General features: G+C 35.3%; 3 protein-coding genes across 5 annotated transcripts in view; all 3 read left to right on the top strand.

The window, feature by feature from the left end:
- Positions 1-7,859, top strand: part of LOC117106619 (glyceraldehyde-3-phosphate dehydrogenase-like) — a 19,931-nt gene extending 12,072 nt beyond the window's left edge. Inside the window, exons 5-9 of the mRNA XM_033248013.1 lie at positions 1,681-2,026; positions 2,667-2,761; positions 3,961-4,126; positions 4,778-4,875; positions 6,900-7,859. Of these exons, the coding sequence (XP_033103904.1) occupies positions 1,681-2,026; positions 2,667-2,761; positions 3,961-4,126; positions 4,778-4,875; positions 6,900-6,969 (775 nt within the window). The 3' untranslated portion in view covers positions 6,970-7,859. The remainder of the gene's footprint in view (positions 1-1,680; positions 2,027-2,666; positions 2,762-3,960; positions 4,127-4,777; positions 4,876-6,899) is intronic.
- Positions 7,860-9,508: 1,649 nt separating this feature from the next.
- On the top strand, positions 9,509-12,762 carry LOC117106615. 2 transcript variants are annotated; one of them, XM_033248006.1, is made up of 2 exons: positions 9,509-9,631; positions 11,867-12,762. In XM_033248006.1, the coding sequence occupies exon 2, from the start codon at positions 11,876-11,878 to the stop codon at positions 12,602-12,604; it is 729 nt and encodes a 242-aa protein (XP_033103897.1). In that variant the 5' UTR covers positions 9,509-9,631; positions 11,867-11,875; the 3' UTR covers positions 12,605-12,762. The 2 variants fall into 2 exon arrangements, with proteins under 2 accessions (XP_033103897.1, XP_033103898.1); XM_033248007.1 differs by lacking the exon at positions 9,509-9,631 and adding an exon at positions 9,638-9,934.
- Positions 12,763-15,218: 2,456 nt separating this feature from the next.
- Positions 15,219-18,541, top strand: part of LOC117106626 — a 6,749-nt gene continuing 3,426 nt past the window's right edge. Inside the window, exons 1-2 of one of the 2 annotated variants that reach the window (XR_004445105.1) lie at positions 15,222-15,495; positions 17,346-18,499. The gene's annotated coding sequence lies outside the window, so the exon portion shown is untranslated. Of the gene's footprint in view, positions 15,496-17,345; positions 18,500-18,541 lie in introns of those variants that run through there. The other variant, XM_033248020.1, reaches the window with a different exon arrangement.

The raw sequence follows: 18,541 nt of genomic DNA, 5'->3' as shown, positions 1-18,541 counted from the left end.
GGTCTTAAAAACAAAATTTTGCCGTCAAAATTACCCAGAGATTGCTAGCGCAAATAGTATATCAGCATTTTCCAAGATTAGGTTCCTCAAGTCATGTACTGTATACTGTAACTTTGAAATTCCCACATTGGTTTGATAGATTGTTTGTAGAGATTCAAAAGAAAGATGTTTAAGTCAATCAGAAAAGTGGTTTAAAAACAGAAATTGTGCTATAGAAATTACGATTTATCCAGAAGTCAAAAAATTGTAAATGCATCATTATATAAAACAGGTCATATACCGCAAAATACACAATTTTTTTTAGATACAGTAAACAAAGCCACGTTGGGCATGAACAGATAAAGAAATTGCAATTGCAGTGGTCCCAAGTCTCTCTGAGTTGTGGGAGTTTTTCTGGCACAGTATTTAAATGTAATCAGATGTAAGGATCTCATTTAACCAGTTCTTTCAGGCATGGCTTTGTCTATTAACTTGGAACCACTGCTGTTGATGAAAATGTGTTGAAGACATCATAGTGAGACGGAGGTGCATGTGAAATCGGGAATATATGCAGTAATAATTTTTTTTAAATTGGAGTTTCTACTGCACAGCAACATCTCCCAATTACAAACTCTCGATTTTACAAACTCAAAATTGCAGCGATGACGTCATTACAAACAACTTTTTTTAACTACAAAAACATTTAAAATTGTAATTAAAAGTTTTCAAAATAATATAAACTGTTACATCAGCTAAGAAAAAAAAACATTTAAACCAATAAAATGACATGAAACTTTGTATAAAGCAAGAAATATCGATCGTTTCGATAAATTCCATTTTAAAATTAATAATAATAATAATCACTTTTTATATAGCGCAAATTACAATTTAGTCTAAATTTTTGTGCTATGCATGCTTGTTCAGGATAGAATCACACTTTTTGTTCATTGGATGGCACTGTGACTGATCCGCAATCTTCATGAAGAGAATAACAACACTTGTTTTTGCTATTATTCACGGAATTGAATATTTTGCTTCACAGTGAGTTCAGATAATTTTGGCTTCTGTACAGTGTTATTTTGTTGCAGAAAACTGTAAAATCCAAGTCATATTTAGTGACAAAAATTTGCTCCCATGGCAAGGCTTAGGGGGCCTATTCATACCTAGCCCTGTACTGCTGTATGTAGCATAGGCCTAGGCCCAACCTTACGAATGAGATGCTATGAAAAATTTGGGTGAGTTGAGTGGCCGAGCGGTAAGGCAGGGGCGCAGCTAGCTACAACCTTAACATCGGCACTGGTTCCATCTGCTTCTTGGATAAGGACTTAAAAATGGAGGTCCAGTGTATACATCTGACTCGTGTGCACTTTAAAGAACCCATTGCATCTTTCGGAAGAGTAGGAGATACCCCGATTTTATGGTTCATTTCAGCCCCTCTCGCTGTGGAATGATGTGAACATGTACAGTAGCTACCATGAAGCGCCTATTTACGGCTGCTAGGTAGTCACGGGCCACACCCACACACAATTCAGCACAATATTCTCCTAACTTTACACTTGCCTTACTTTAAATCAGACTCTCTGGATTCCCGACTTTCTCGTTTACGAACTCTATTTGGACAGAGGAGTACATTAATTGGGAGATGTTACTGTAATTGAGAATTTAGCAAACAATTGAATTAGCATTTCTTTTTGCACTCAGGACCAATCCAGCACACATCCCATGGAAGGAAGCTGGGGCCGAGTACATTGTAGAGTCCACTGGGGTGTTCACAACTACAGACAAAGCCAAGGCTCATTTTGAGGGCGGTGCTAAGAAAGTGATAATCTCTGCACCATCAGCCAACGCTCCAATGTTTGTCATTGGTGTCAATCATGAGCAGTACAATAAGAGCATGGATGTGGTGAGCAATGCGTCTTGTACCACCAACTGCCTTGCCCCTCTTGCAAAGATTATTGATGACAACTTTGGCATTGAGGAGGGACTGATGACAACTGTCCACGCTTACACAGCCACCCAGAAAACTGTTGATGGGCCAAGTTCCAAGGTATACATTCTTAAAGCTTATATTGATCTACTACTGTTGGTAATTGTTCATTCATACTGTATTTCAACCACAAACAAATAAAATTAAATGGAATGTAGGTATATACAACAAAGTCAAGCAAGTTTTGCTACTTAGCTACCTCTGAAATGGAGGAACATATCATTTCTCTATTTTCGTGTTACTTTTCAAGTAGGATTATTCCCCTTAAATGGTCCAGTGGCGAATTAAAAGGGGAGTGGGGCGTGCTGACCAGGTGCCCCTTAAATTTATCAAAATTATTAAAAGGACATGGGAAAAAGGATAATTTTAATCAAATTTTTGTCTGATAGTGCCATTTCCGGCCATCTGGAAGTGCCATAATAAAAAATTTGTGTACCTGATCAGCCCTAACCATAGTGGGGATGAGGTGGTATACACTTTCCATCAGTGAAAGTCCCTCTTCTGCCCCCCCCCCCCCCCCTCTATTCAAAATTTGGGATCCGCCACTGTGGTCTAAACTGCCCTAACTATTAAATTTGCACTTCCTAAAACTGATGAACTGTTTAATTGAATTTGAAAGAATTTTTGCTTCTTGTACCGACTTTTGCATCATTCTTAATGTACAGTAGAACACATGTAATCCATCACCTTTTGTCTTTAGAAATGGCGTGATGGTAGAGGTGCTCATCAAAACATCATCCCAGCATCTACTGGAGCAGCCAAAGCTGTTGGCAAAGTCATTCCAAACTTGAACGGGTAAGGCAAGCAGATTTTTTAATGGTAGTAGGACTCATAATTGTATTTTTCCCAGTTAAAAAATGGCAGACATCCACACTTGTGTGCAAAATATGATGTGATTTGCACAAGTTGAATTTCAGGTATTTGCATACTAGAAAATAATAAGTTTGTAAAGAGAACATGCAGTAGTGAAGCCCCAGGCCCCAAGTTCAAACACTCCCCCTTCCCCAGTCCTACTAATATACAATGCTCTTCTAACAGAGTCTTGACCATATGGTCTAGTAGAAGACACTAAAAAACTAGCAAATTAAAAAACCTAATCCCAGATTTTTAAAATCATAAATGTCCTAGTTGTCCCAGCGTAATCCCACGTTTTTTAAGTCAAAAATGTCCTAGTGGGCATGACAAACACTTCTTTTATAAAATATCAATTCCTCACCCAAAATGGTTACAGCCGGGCTCCAACTACCAAATTGAAATTTGAATGGTCCAAAATATTGAAGCAAATGACTACTGGAATTCACAAAACTTTTCAATATATCCAGCTACTGTACTGTTTCATATTCTATAATCTACTGTCAAGGTCCCCTCCCTCACTTTCATGACACCCATAATCGATTACCGTAAATGCTTGAATAAACGCTGCGGCACTTATAAAATTTTTGGAAGCTTCAGTGTGGTGCTTATTTGAGAGCGGCGCTTATAAAAATAAATATTGGCGTGGCACTTTCCATGTTGCCTATTTCACGTATTCCAGTAGTTTGGTAGGCCTATCATTCCTTCGTCATCATAAATAAACATTTATGAAGAAATGCTTTTGTCTTTATTTTGTTATTCTATTTAAAACTCTGTCTCTTAAAGTCTTTCATTACACACAGGGTAAGAGTGCTTAAAGGAAAAAAAAAATCATGTTTGGAGCGGCGCTTATTGAAGAGCGGCGCTTATTCAAGCATTTACAGTACTTAAATGCGTGGGACTCCCAACACTTTTTCACCCCTGGGTCCTGTGATTTGTCTTTACACTACTGAGAACATGTTATGATGTGGCATACAAGGGCCTTGTATCTCTTGGCAAAAGGTGCAGTACAAATTTCTATGTTATATATATAATGGTGGATAGGCAACAGTTGAGGTGATCAACCTTATTTATCATTCAAATTTCATTAGCTTGTAGAATTTGTTAGCTTTTTCTGAAAATCGATTGTATTTATTTTCTAGAAAACTGACTGGCATGGCCTTCCGCGTTCCAACACCAGATGTGTCTGTTGTAGATCTGACCGTACGCTTGAAGAAAGGAGCTAAATACGACGAAATAAAGGCTGTAATCAAGAAAGCTAGTGAAAGCGCATCGATGAAGGGCATCATGGGATACACTGATGAGCAGGTGATTTTCAGTTGTCTAGTTGCTATTCTTGCTAATAAATTTGAATGGCTTCGGCAAAACCTTATACTCGTCTGCATTAAAAAATTTTTGCTAGTGACTAAGATACCCCAAGGTACCCTAAGATTCAGTATTTTGATTATTTTCAGTATTCACTAATACTCAAACAATTCTCATCAAATAACATGTTTTTAAGAGTATAGAACTACAAGTGGTTCAACTCTCAGTATTTTGTTGAATGCAATCCTATCTAAATGCACTATAATGACTTAAAGGGTGATTTTTAAAGGTGTTTGTATCTAACGCGTACTGCATCCATGTTTCAAGTTTCGAACTCTATTCAAATTCTTATAGGGCACCCGGTATCTAAACTCTATTCAATTCATAATAGTGCGCCCCCTATCTTGTAGTAGTACTTTGTTAATTTGTTTCAATGCCTGCACGCATAATCAGGACAGTTGGACTTCTTGCAATTATATACTCTTTGGCTATTACCTGAAAAATTTAAAAATTCAGAAAACGTATATTTTTTATCCACCTCCTTCTGCTGATCTTTAACCAATTAACCTCGCTAAACAGCGTATAAAAACAGTCTTGGTAATAAATACTCGGATTCAACATCATACGTGTTTCCTACTTCCTGCTTTAATGTAGGTCGTATCCATGGACTTCCGTGGGGATAACCGCTCAAGTGTCTTTGATGCTGGGGCTGGTATTGCTCTGAATGACAATTTCGTCAAACTCGTTTCATGGTAAGTGAATTCCCTTATTTTGAGAGGAGTCCTTATATATCTTGAGTTTGTAATCAGTTTAAATTTTATATATTGCTTGTAAAAGAATTTTTTTTTTGTGTGTAACTGAACCATTTTAGAATTTTGTTTATGACTGGTTACAACATTTTAATCTCTTTGTTCCATTCATGGACATTTTGTGAGGTCTCATTGCAAAATTAGTCACATGGTTGGCGAGATGAAAATACTGTATATTTGAATTTATAGATCACCTTCATAAGTTTCAATTTGATTTTTGTGAATGTATTGCCACTTTAATAGAGAAGTATTAAGTTCACAGTTTGGCACATCTTTGTCCTTGTGCCTAAAAAATAAAATATTTAAAAATAAATATTTCACACAAATATGAGCATATCACATTTATTTGTCACATGAAATTTGATATAGCTCTGTCCACACTATCACATTTTATGTGACAAATTTGTGTGATGTGACCATATATGGGCATGATGATGTCATATTACACCCAAATATGGGCACATTACATTTATTTGTCACATAAAATTTTGATATGTGGACAGAGATTAATGTGGACAGTAGATCAAGGGATGTGAGCACTCAAAGTTTAGGTGTATGAGAAACTGGTTTTGAGAAACAACTTCAAATTTTATGCTAACAATAACCAACGAATAGAATAGGAAGACCAAAATCTGCTTAATAAAGCATCTTAAAGTTTAGTAGACCGATTCTGCTAGTTTGGTCATGTGACAGTATGTATAAACTGTTAACAGGCAGCGCGAGTGACGTTCGATAATGGGAAAACGTGGATTCTTCTGCTGTAAAGCACATATTTGATGTTGAATAATGTTGGCTTGAATGCCAGTAAACTATACTATTAAAATTGAACTTTAGAATTTTGGTAATCCTCCTCCAAAAAAATACTGGCCCCAAACATTGAGATTTTTTGAGAAATGCTAGGCCTCTGCATATCTATGCGCTGTTGAGGTGTGCACAAGAGCCTTCGATCCCCGAACTACGATTTTTAGGCTAGCTAAGTTTACGAAGGATCACATAAATTCCAAAGCATACAAATCACAGAGAATGCTACAATAAGTAAATAAATGCTATTTTGAACAATCATAGTGCCTTTCCTTGCCTTTTATTCCCTTTTATTTCTCGCGATAATAATGGGTGGTTGTTTTCGCAACCATTGCATTACCTTTTCCTATACTTCCACACTGATCGCGCTTTAAGTTAGCCTTAGATATATCCATTATACGTCGTGTGACCAGCTGTAAACAAACCTCGCGGAATGGTCTATTGACTCAAGATCAAAGATCTTATAATAACAAGATAGTGTTTTCCACGATTTCTGCATGCAAATTCTGTAATAAAGCATTGTACGGGGCAATTACAATTACTTTTGAACTTTGACATCTATGATCGATTTCTGCATGCAAATTCTGTAATAAAGCATTGTACGGGGCAATTACAATTACTTTTGAACTTTGACATCTATGATCTACGTGCAAATTTACACCAACCATGTAGGACACCCTTTCTTAATTACAATTACTTTCTATTGTTTTTCACTGAACATTGACACTTCTATTTGTTACGCATAGAATCGTGGAGAGCACTATCTTGTAATTATAAGGTCATTGCTCAAAATATATATTCTCTCAGAATGTAAGTATCAAAGTATTGAAAACTGTCTTTAATTGTGAGGCCGGAGCCTGCATTTATTAACAAGTCCATCAACAGTAATTTTCTTTTCTGCATTAAAATAAAAGAACTGCAAGATATTCAATTGTACAATTGTGTACCCTACATTTTTGTTACTTTTGGTATTTGTGTGCGTCTACATTGATATATTTATTTAATGAAATAAATATATTATGAATTATCTCTTAATAACATGTATTACAAAGCCGAACTAATGTTTATGTACCATGTATATGAATTTTCTTAAAATATCTTGAATAATAATATTTATTGCAATTACCAAAATAACATTTTTTAATTTTAAAACACTAATTTTTTAGGTATGATAATGAGTTTGCTTACAGTCTGCGTGTCATTGATCTAATCTCTCACATGGCCAGTAAACAGTAAACAGCGCCCTCAAGATGATGTGAAATTCTACAGCTACATTGGACCAGGCTGGTTTAACTCTATTCAAATTTTTGTTAATATTTTACTTGTTTTTTCAAATGGATTATCAGATATTTAAATTGAAATTGTTGATTATTTTCTTATTTAATTACTCAATCCATACTTTAGTCTAACTAGAAGGTCCTAGTATATTTTGAAATTAAGGTTGACTTTTAACATAAAATGTTTAAATGAGGATTGTTAAAATATATAAACATATATATACAAAAGGTGTTTGTAGTTGGGCATAGATCTCATAAATTGTAGTCACAATTTTACATGAATTATGGAAACATAAATGTGCTTGTATTATTGATAGTTGTGTGGTTACTATCATTATAACAGTAATTTTTGAATAATTGAATTTTAAATTATTTTTATCCAAATTATCTTGAAATCTTGCATATCAGGATAAATATTTTTCCCATCCTGCTTCAAAGCCGATTTAGATTAGTGCTCACCGTTCTTTCAAATTGTACACAAAACTTTTTCCATTTTTGAACAGTACCGTTGTTCCCAATTGTGCAAAGAACATTCTGCATTCAGATTTTAGGAAGTTGCTTGGACTACAGATGGCATTGATCAAAATGTATTCAATTGATAAACGTATTAAAGTGCTCTGCTAACTCGAGTTTTACATGTCTACCAATGTATAACCATGTCGATGATGTAGCTATATATTCCAACAAAATTGTCCACCCTTAATCCATACCCTTTTGTGGTGCTTAAATCTGGTAGGTGTGGTAGGTGGATACAAATATATTTTAGAAAATTGTTACAATTTGTGGTTCAGTGACATGCATATTGCTAAATTATATTATAATAAACAACTTTCCACATTCAGTCCAATACAGAGTCTGTTTTCTTTCATTTATTGCAGTAGGGTCTAAATGTATGTAAAGTGTTTACAAACATATTTAATGAGACACTTGATGATCACTATTGTTGGATGCAAATGGAGTGATGTTTCATGTCGTGCAAGTGGGGAGGCTTAGGTTACACTTGTTACTTATTGCTTGTATAGCGCTTTTCCTTTCAGTAATGAAGCGCTGTAAGATTTTCCCTGGTCATTGGGTCCACGTACTTAAGTGTTGCTGCTATATTGGCACAGTAGCAGGCAACCCCACCAGGTACCCATTTATACAGTATTGGGTGGAGAGTAGACTTGCCACAAGTCAATTATTTTTTATTATTTTTCTCATTCTGGACAGCGCCACCAACGAGAAAGTTAATTTAGAGACGGAATAACCCGAAAAAAAGAAATCGAGTATGGGACGCAAATTAAATTAGGTATGGCGCGCACTAAGTGCAATAAAGAGTGAGTAACCAAAATTAGGGCCTGGAACCCAGGCTAGGTGGAGAAAAGCAGTGAAGATAAGTGACTTGCTTAAGGACACAAGTGAAATGCACAGCCAGGGATTGAAACCTCAAGGTTGGGAAACCAAACGGTTCCTGCTGCGCCAAACCGCTTCTTAAGATCATTAAAGTTATGATGAAAAAAAAAAACCTCCATACAGGTATGTCAAATAGGGAGTAAAAATTAAGTTAACATTGCTTTCAAGTCATAATTTGGGTTACTCAATGTGCACCATACCGACTGTAAGTGGCATCCATAAAAGTATAATAAGAATACTAGAGCGCTAACTGCAATATATTCAATGTTTGAAATACGCAGAGCTGTGTGTGTGTGTGTGTACCATCGAAGATGGCTGCCGTAGAGTCGGCCAATCAAAATTTGTTTTCAATGGGGCCCACAATTTACACATGAAAGTTGAGTACAACCAAGTTAACCCGCATGTTGAAACTTGATCGTTGCGGTGTATTGGTGTAATGTACACGATTTCAAGGTGTTTTCTAGCCAAAGATGGTTGGCGGGCCGCACACAGGTTTTGTAATTCATTTTCGTGGGCTGCGCTTTGCCCACCTGTTGATTGTGGTTCACCAAATTGTAGTAGACTAATAAATCCCTCTCGGAGCTTGTGCCTTAACATCAAGTTCCAAAAGTGAAATTTCACAAGACAACAAAAATAATAAAGAATAAGAGAAATTATGAGTGTGACAATGACGATGGTGATTTATTATGATGATAAATGATTTATGTATGATTATGATGGATAGTGGTAGTGATGGTAAATGACGATAATGATAATTAACGATACAGTGTTAACGATGCCGTTACTAATACCAGCGAATAGCAATGTTTTATCACAACACGTTCTACTTATGAAACTAAAAGTGCATGGTTTTTAATATCAGGGAACAACAGTTACCTAGTTTGACACAAACCAGCCTGAATATGCGTAGGTTATTACCGTATCTGCAGCTTAATTCTCACTATACCAAAACATTGATGGTATTTCATCCGAAAATACCTTTAAATACCAGTTATGCATTCATATTGTAGCCACATAAAGGGAAATCGTAGTCATTGTTCTAAACACCATACAAACCTCCAACACAAACACAAGCAAACAAAACAGGAATGTTTCATTCAGACCAATTCACGCATAAGTGAAAATGATTAATTTCGCCCAGTGAACCATAAACGCATTGGTACTGTTATGCAAGCAAGTACTCGCTTAAAATCAATGAATTTTCATCGCTCCTATCTGGCTATAAAAAGGTACAGTATACAGTACTATAGATGATTTTGAATTGTATTGGTTTTAAATTTTATGGAGGAAGTGCTCGCTTTTGTCCACACAACTGAATAATATAATATTGGTTGGAAAGCGTTTAGGTGAATTATATTATCATGGGAGAGGGTGCATGACTCAGACTTACTCGAAACGATAGCATGTATTTAGGCAAACCAATAACTATGTGGATGGGTTCCTGGTGGACGACACGAGCAAAAGCGGGCCTACATGCATAACTGATGGGATAGTAGAGTAATACGCCCAAACGCGGCTCAGGGCCGTGAAAGGTAAAAAAAAAACTGATGCGTAATTTCTTTAACTTTTTAGATTTACCTATAATGTTTATCTGTAGGCTACATTTCTCTTACAGCACTTCCTCCTGTACCCCCATGGCGTTATTTGATGTCCGTTTGTCTTCAATAATAGGAGACAGCCAAATTTCATTAGGAGACCTACTATGGGGGTACAACATTTGTACACCTCCGTGGGTATACAATGGCCACTTTAATAGTCGGTTTGGTTGATAGTCAAAGATTTTTTTTCTAAATAAATTTTAATATGAAAAAATTAAAATTATAAAATATTTTTAATTATAATATTTTTAAATTTATTAAAAATTAAGCCACTATGAATGATAATTGAATAATGAGCAATGTTCACCAACACTTCGTTATTAAAGATTCTACCACATAAATCTTTTTAGAATTAACTCAGAAGATTAAAGAATAATCAATTGCTGTCCAAAGCAATGTCAAGTGTTGGGAAAAATCATATCTTTTATAAAGAAAAAATATTATAATGATGACAAATGAATTAAATAAGAAAAATTTAGTGACATATCTTAGAAAATAAGAGAAACATAAAACAAAGAGTATTAGAAAGTATTAGAATTTACAGATTTGTATATTACAGTGGGTGGTGGTTTTGTGAAAAATATTGTTTGTTATTTTACTGATGTTTAATAGAATGCTTGACAGTACAGTAAAACCTTGAATAGAACCACTGGAAGGGCTTCTTTTCGAGATGGGCACCTTTTCGAGATGGGCTTCTTTTCGAGTCTACTTCTGGAACTAAAGAAGAGGGCATCTTTTCAAATTGAATGCTGTAAAATTTGGAATTGCTGCTATACGACATTTTTCAACTATGGAATTCGAAATTTTGTTTCATTTTTTTTTTAACCATAAAATGATAATTAACCATATCTAATAATATTGATACTGACACGCTATCATAATATTCGTCTATCTGGAAAAAGCCTATTGGCCTCTCTTCGAGATGGGCTTCATTCCGAGATTACTTTTGCAAACTGAAGAGGATGCTTCGTCTCGATGTTAAGCCCATGGGCTTCTATTCGAGGTTTTACGGGATATTTTGATGAGATTTTCTTATGTTTTAATAATCTGTTTTAATAAAATGTCCATTTAGCAGCACAAACCATTTTTTATTGAAAAAAAAATACGAAAAAAAAAAAGCAAACATGACAAATCGGTTACTCATTAAAAAAATCATAGGGTAGTCAAACAATAAAACTGTATTTTGCAGCATGTCAACATTTCAGTACCAAATTGTGGGCTCACTATGAATGGTCTGAACTTTAACTATGATTTAACATATCAATTCCTCTTTTGCATTTGCAATGCATATTTATTCATTCATTTGTATACTTTTCGAGAGTGGTTTTGTCTCCAATTCGTAAATTCTCTTAAATTGTATTGTTGTGTGTAGGGCTACCAATCGAAAGACACTTTGAGGATAAAGGTATAATTAATGTTTCGTAAATAACAACTCCCTGGTTAAATTGCAGAATTTATAAATAGACTGTTATGATTTCGCACTGCCATACGTAAAAGATGAAGTAATCGATATTAAAATTTCAGAATTAGTTTCACAATTCTTATCTTTAGTCTAATTGAACTTATCAAAATCATTGATCGTATAAAATATATTTAGATAAAATAAAAAAATTTCATATTAGATCCATTGATAACATGTTCTAAAATATAATGCAACTTCTATTGAAACTGTTAGAATTTATCATCATCATCATCATCATCATCATCATCATCATTATCATTTCATCATCATCATCATCATCATCATCATCATCGTCATCATCATCATTATTGTGTTTGTTTGTTATTATTATTATTATTATTATTATTATTATTATTATTATTATTATTATTATTATTACTAATGGCATCTTCTTACTATTTCAGGTTGTTGCGATGGGACCATCGTTTGTTTTGAACTTAATTTTGTGTTTATTAACATCAAATTTAATTCAAATTGCTACTTCAATACGCGTATATGACGTACAAGCAAATGATGCCAATATCGGTAGTCAAACGGCGGTTATATCGTGGAAAACTGACACCACGACCGATTCTCTTAACAGCACTATCCGTGGCTTCCGCATCGATGCAAACTACCTCTTTTCAAGAAAGGGGCACGAAATTCTTGATCCTGATATCAATAACGCCACTCTGATGAGGCTGCGCTCGGGTGTAACTTACAGAGCATGCGTAATTGTACTTATTAACAACATGTTCCGTGGGAATAAGGAGATTCATGACAACAGTGCATGTGTAAGCTTCACTACCGATTTCGTTCCCATAAATTCCTACTCCTTGACGGCGTTGGGTATCGCAATATGTATAATCATTTTATTCATTGTTACGCAATTGATTGACTTTTTGTGTCCAAGAGAAGGATCGAAACAAATTGAAGATTTAGAAGAAGGTGACAAAAACGAGTCTAGGAAAAAATCACATAATGTAGCTGAAGATAGCAAAAGAGAGCCGAGTAGATCAAACCGAAAGAAGAGGTCTCGCCGGTCGGATTCCAAGAGAAAACCTCAGACAGACAAGGACAGACATCAGAAAGGAATGAATAAAAAGAAAAACGTGGATGGATCGAAAGGCGGAGGAGGAAAGCATAAAAGCGTCAAAGCATAGTGCGACACACTTTTTTTTGTATTCTTATTATCAATAACCTAAAATTATATATTTTAATTCCTAACTTTAACTAGAGAGATAGGCCAATCTTCCTCAGATATAGTTAACGCCTGCATCAATCTACACATTAGCTCAGTGGTGGAGCGGGGGTGGGGGAGGGAGGTGGTGGGTAATTGTTGGGAAAGGGACCACATCCCATCAGAGAGCTCCAGCAAAACCCAATATTTTTACAGATTGTGAGAGTCTGAAATTAAAATAAGCTTTAAAAAGAGATTTTCCCATCGAACCACCTTAGAGCGGTTCTGGGCAGCAACAGGCCCCTGCCAACTTGCTCTCTCGTTGTAAACCATTTCTGGTGTCAAACCGTCGGACGGGCAAAAAAAAAATCACTGTATAGTACAATAAGATGTATAAGTTTATTCTGCAATTTAATTTCTTTAAAATTGGAAATGAAATAACAATTCCATACACACTAACAATGTAATTATATGTTTATTGATTGAATATCGCTCGATCATCATTGTCTATGTTTACTTTCCCTTGGTTATGTTTTCTATAATGTTTCGAAGAGTGTCACTAGTCGTATTTATAGGCTGATGATTCAAAGAGTTCCTTATACAATAGGCCTATAACAAATGTAATTGTAACAACTTTTTTTTCAACACAATACTGTAATGCATTATAAACTAAACAATCATCGAATCATACCTGCATTTCATAAGAAATGGTCAACTGAAAATGATGACATAGTTAATGTCGAAATATTAAATCCAGACACGATGGCGTGCATTTCGATACTTGGAGTGTGTATTCTATCTTATCTGAGATTATTCAGTGGACCTTTCGGTTTTTAGTAAATTTATGCAAAGATATAATTGCATAAAAACGAAAACAGTAAATAATATTTATCCTCTGTTATATTTTCGTAAATATTTTCATAATAAAATTAATGTACATTTTATTTTGGGTATTTTCTGTTACCGTATCTGCTTGAGGTTGTCGCTTGCATAAAAATAGATCCACATTGCAGGTTTGTCGCCCTCTATAGTGTAAAATGTTGTAACATTTGAAGTATTATTAGAATTCATTATTCATACACCCGAATCGCTAAAAACTTCATTATATTAAAGATATTGGAGGCGGGGTTACAGTTTGGTGTGAGAGGCTTGCCTTCCTAACCCCTAGTCCTAGGCTTTAATTCCCTCTGTGGCCAGGGGTTTTTTTTAAATTATTATATATATTTATAATGACAAATAATTCCTAAATATAGTTTTGTTAACGATTGTACTTGATTTTAGGTGTAAAGATAATGCCACAATATATCTTACCAACAACGAATACCATTTTTTACGTAAACTATGCTATAACTTGCCTTACACCACTGTGTATCTTAGACAATAGGGAGATTTCGCAACCTTACGAAAAACGATAACGAATACGTCATTATCATTATCGTCATTTATGCCTAAAATATTCTTGACAATATGCTATACGAGTATGAATTGCCTCGTTGAGACAGATATGCTACCGTACTGTAGGGGAAGGTTGTCTAAACTTTTGATGACGTAACGGCCCCGGCCCAAAACGCGACAGCGTACGTAAACATGCACGTGCGTGTGTGCTGGGAAAGACAAACGCAGCTCTTGCCTTCATTAGTAAGAATGGAAACAAAAACAAAATTACGTATTATATCCCACGGTTCATTATCCGTATTGCTAAACATCTTTTAAATGTCAATTGTTAATTTAGTATCAGTGATGTGTCTAATGTACAGTATCTTTCTTATCTTCAGTTGAATAGCTCAGTGGTTAAGATGCTTACCTTCTGATCCTGGGTTCAATTTCTGTCACAGCAGAATTTTTTCTCACGACTAAAAACTCCACTCCCTAAGCCTCATAGAGAGACTTAGTTTATAAAGCATCATTCTCATCCTGTAAGTGGTGAGTGTACTTGCTGTTGGATGTAGAGGGAATAAAATCTTCCAAATTTTCAAATATAATAGGCCTAATAATAATTCATTTTTTATTTTAAAAACTACACATTTCCATCGGCGGCACACGTCACGCGTAGCAAATGACGGTGCGTTCATAAAGAAAAGCTTTAAAACAACAGTGTATACAGAAACACAGCAATGTACAATACGGTGAATCAAGATGAACGATAACATTTTTAAAAAGTACTTATTTGTCAAACACCGTTTTTTTATACAATAAAAACGAAGTAAGTGTAAATTTCGTTCATATAAACGAATGTTCATCAAAATTAGGTTTTACAATGCATATCATCTTTTCTCTGTTATATAATCAGAAGACACATACGGAATTATTTAGTATAATTGAGAAGAGGAAAACATACAAGAATGCACAATTAAAGAAGTGCACACACCCATTAAATATGTATAAACTAGATCTAATACAGCCAGGTGCAGGATATTATTATTAGTTGATATTTTTCTCATTTTATTCTTCTCCTTCCTAGATTTTCATATTATCTATTAGTAATATTGTTCATCATTAGTGATCACAGCAACAATGATCTCCAATGGTAAGATATCGATTACCCATCATTAGAGATAGTGTTGTCGTCTCGTGATGGGTAGGCCTACGTTGCGATTAATCGCATAGCGTCCAAAATGCTACCTCACTATATCTCCTTGCTCGCAGTCGTGACCATTCCGATGGATTGTGTGATGTTTCACCGCGGCCTTCCTTGGATTCAGGTCATAAGACAAGACAAAAGGATTATACAACCGTCTTTCTTATTCAAAGCAGTTGTGAATCAACAAGGCTGATGCAACCCTGGCAATGTCAGATCGATAAAGTTTTGTATTAAGTCATCGTAAATAATACCGTACGACAGGCAGCCATAGGCAAGCACAGCTTTTACGTTCAGTAAGTGAAATTTTATATTATCATAGTTATAATATTTTACAACGAATTAAATAAACGCATATAACTTAATATTATATCATGCATTTGAAATTTTATATTATCATAGAATATAATATTTTACAACGAATTAAATAAACGCATATACTTTAACTTAATATTATATCATGCATTGGCTGTTGATCTGGTAACTGTCAACCAGGTCAACGACATTCTCTCCCTTTTAGTTTATTGGCGGCCCTGTTAGAAAAAGTGGATTAGACGCCTACAAATAAACTAAAAAAATAAATTGTGTAGGTATAAGAGACAGACATAACATAATAACATGCATAATTTTGTGTCACGTACATGCCTGCCACTGGCCATAGTGTGATGCTTCTTTCTCGAGAGCACAAGTTCTGCAGCAGACCACAATGGCAGTGGTAGGGAATACTACCACGGGCGAGCAAAGTGGAACCAACAAAGTTGCATTGTGTGTTATTGATTTTGTAATTCTAGTGAGCATGAAAACAGAGTGTTTAGTGTTTGTCTTTTCTCTGCATAAATAAATAAAGAATTAAGCCTAAATTAAACTAGAAGGAAGGCACAGTCTAATCAAAGACCGTTGTATAAGCCTATTTAATTGAATTTACTCTTTGAGTCCGGATTATGAAAATATTCAACCGTTATAGTTTTAAATGCAAAAGCTGGAACGGTGTACAAAGATTTAGGCCTATAATATCTGAACGGGTTTTCCGAGATACAACAAGGTGAAACATAAAGCAAATAAGAAATTATCTTCTTAAAACAGGGGCGGATACAGAAATGTCCAAAAAGGGAACCGGATGTGGGGGCCGAAAGTAGGGCCGATTGATACAACACTGTCGTAGGGGGTCCGGGGCATGCCCCCGCGAAATTTCTGTGTTCTAGACGCCCGAACATAACATTTGAGGCATTCAGGGCTATCATTTTTTTCTTTTTCTCTCTTTTTTTCATTTTTCCCCCTTTTTTTTACCTCCCAAAAAGGGGGGGGGGGGCGGCCCCCCTAAATCCGACCCTGTAAAATATAAATATTTAATTTCCAAAAACGACTGGAAGACATTATTTTTAAAGTGATTGAAAAGAAATACTTAACTTTATAGAGGCTATATCTAAATTCTGTCAAAATGTTTAGGCTAATGCTGTAATTTCACTGTTCCTGGGCTAATGTAATGTATGGTCACTCATATTTTATTTTTGGTATTGTGCCTTTTCCGTATAAGAGGCCGGATACAGGGAGACCAAACTTCACAGATACAAAAGAACACTAAAGCTAATAATGATGGTAAGTATCAAACAAAAACAAAAAAAATGTAGGCTACACAATGAACGAATCCTGCAGCTTTGACAAAATTGGTCCACAACCGGCGTCGAGGGAGTGTCATTTTCACAAGTGAATACACTCAAATCCCACCGGCAAGTTCGATGTAACAACAGCTTCTCTCTCGCCCAGTGCTTCGGGTCTACTGCCGACTGCAAAGAAAATGACGCTTCCCCAGTCCGACGCCGGTTCGGGGCCCTCTTTTTCAAAGCTGCATTAATTACAGCTGATCGTTTGTAATGTCGATTCGTTCAGACTGCCACCAACTGCCACCGACAAATCAGCCGACAGCGTCACATCAGGTATCGCACACAGGGTGAGAGGATTTGGATTCGTCGGCCGACTGTCGTACGTACGGCCGGAGTGTCCGGCTTGTAAATGTGAGGGTGGAAGTGAAAGGCACAGTCGCAGAAAAGACCACTGTTACCATGCTGTACTAAAGCAGGACCTTGGTTTATAAAGCACGGAGTTTGAAATTGATATTAAGTTAATTTTTTATCTCTTTTTTTCTCAGGAATGTATAAACACATCGTTTTGGTTGGCTTACTGTTCACATTGAATACCCTCAACACAATTCAAATCATAAGTATCACAATTACAGACATAGAAGCACACAGCGCTCTTATTTCATGGGAAATTTCTGAACAAGTTGAAGATGTAACAGCTACGTTGACTTTTTCTAGTTCTCGAACGCAGGACCACGTTGTCAGAGATCTACAAGATTTACGGTACATGGCAAACAATTTAAGAGCAAGTGAAGACTATACGGTTTGCGTTTATTACAACAATACCTCGACGACACCTCTCGAATCCTGTAAGGATTTCAGCACGAAGTATTCTCAGTCAAAACTCGCCGCTATCATTGTTGGATCATTCATTCTCTTTGTATTTTTGTTTCTTGTTGCAATCGACAATTTATGCAGACGGGATCACACTCGACAGAAACAGCTTCACGAATTCCTGGCCGGAGGCACTGCAAACTTTAATTCAACAAAGGCTAAGAAAGAAGAATTAATATTTACTGAGATCAGTCTTGATGATCCAGGCCCATCGGCTGCACATTTTAATAACAACAATAACTAGATAAAATAATAAATTTACAATCCTATTAGCAGGCCTATTAATTACTGTTAGTAAATACTAAGAATAGGCCCAATTCTATAATTCTAAATAGTTACAAGTAAATATTTAGGCCTATTTACTTTTATCTAAATATGTTGGGAAGTTTTGTCGTGTTAATTTCTGTTTGAATTGTTTTTAAAATTTGCAAAAAAATAAAATATCTTTTAAAAATACATATTGTCGTTAAAGTTATATTCCATAATATTAACAGATCTTTATATAATATAATTATAACGCACACAGAGTACCTACATAATATATGCAAACATAATAAAATTATAAATGTTATACATTTTATAGGACATTTGTTGTAACAATAAACATAATCTTAATTTCAAAGCATGACACATGTAATAGTGTACGTCTATAATTTTTCGATCTATTTCCGATCTATCAAGTAATATGTGTGCCTAATTTGACAATATTAGTAAGTTCGAAAGCTGGAGGAGAAAATAGAGGCATATATAGGCCTACATATATGTATATATATAATATAATATAAAACAGAAATAGACATAGTTACAAATAAATTGCTTCAGCTTTTTATACCACTGTTCATTCCATACTCCTCTGTTCCTATACACATCT

This window comes from Anneissia japonica, unplaced genomic scaffold, assembly GCF_011630105.1.
Source record: "Anneissia japonica isolate Jap-2015-1 unplaced genomic scaffold, ASM1163010v1 scaffold1306_len716249_cov185, whole genome shotgun sequence".
NCBI lineage: Eukaryota > Metazoa > Echinodermata > Crinoidea > Comatulida > Comatulidae > Anneissia > Anneissia japonica.
Note: the sequence above shows the minus strand (reverse complement) of the source record. Positions and strands in the feature narration are given on the sequence as shown.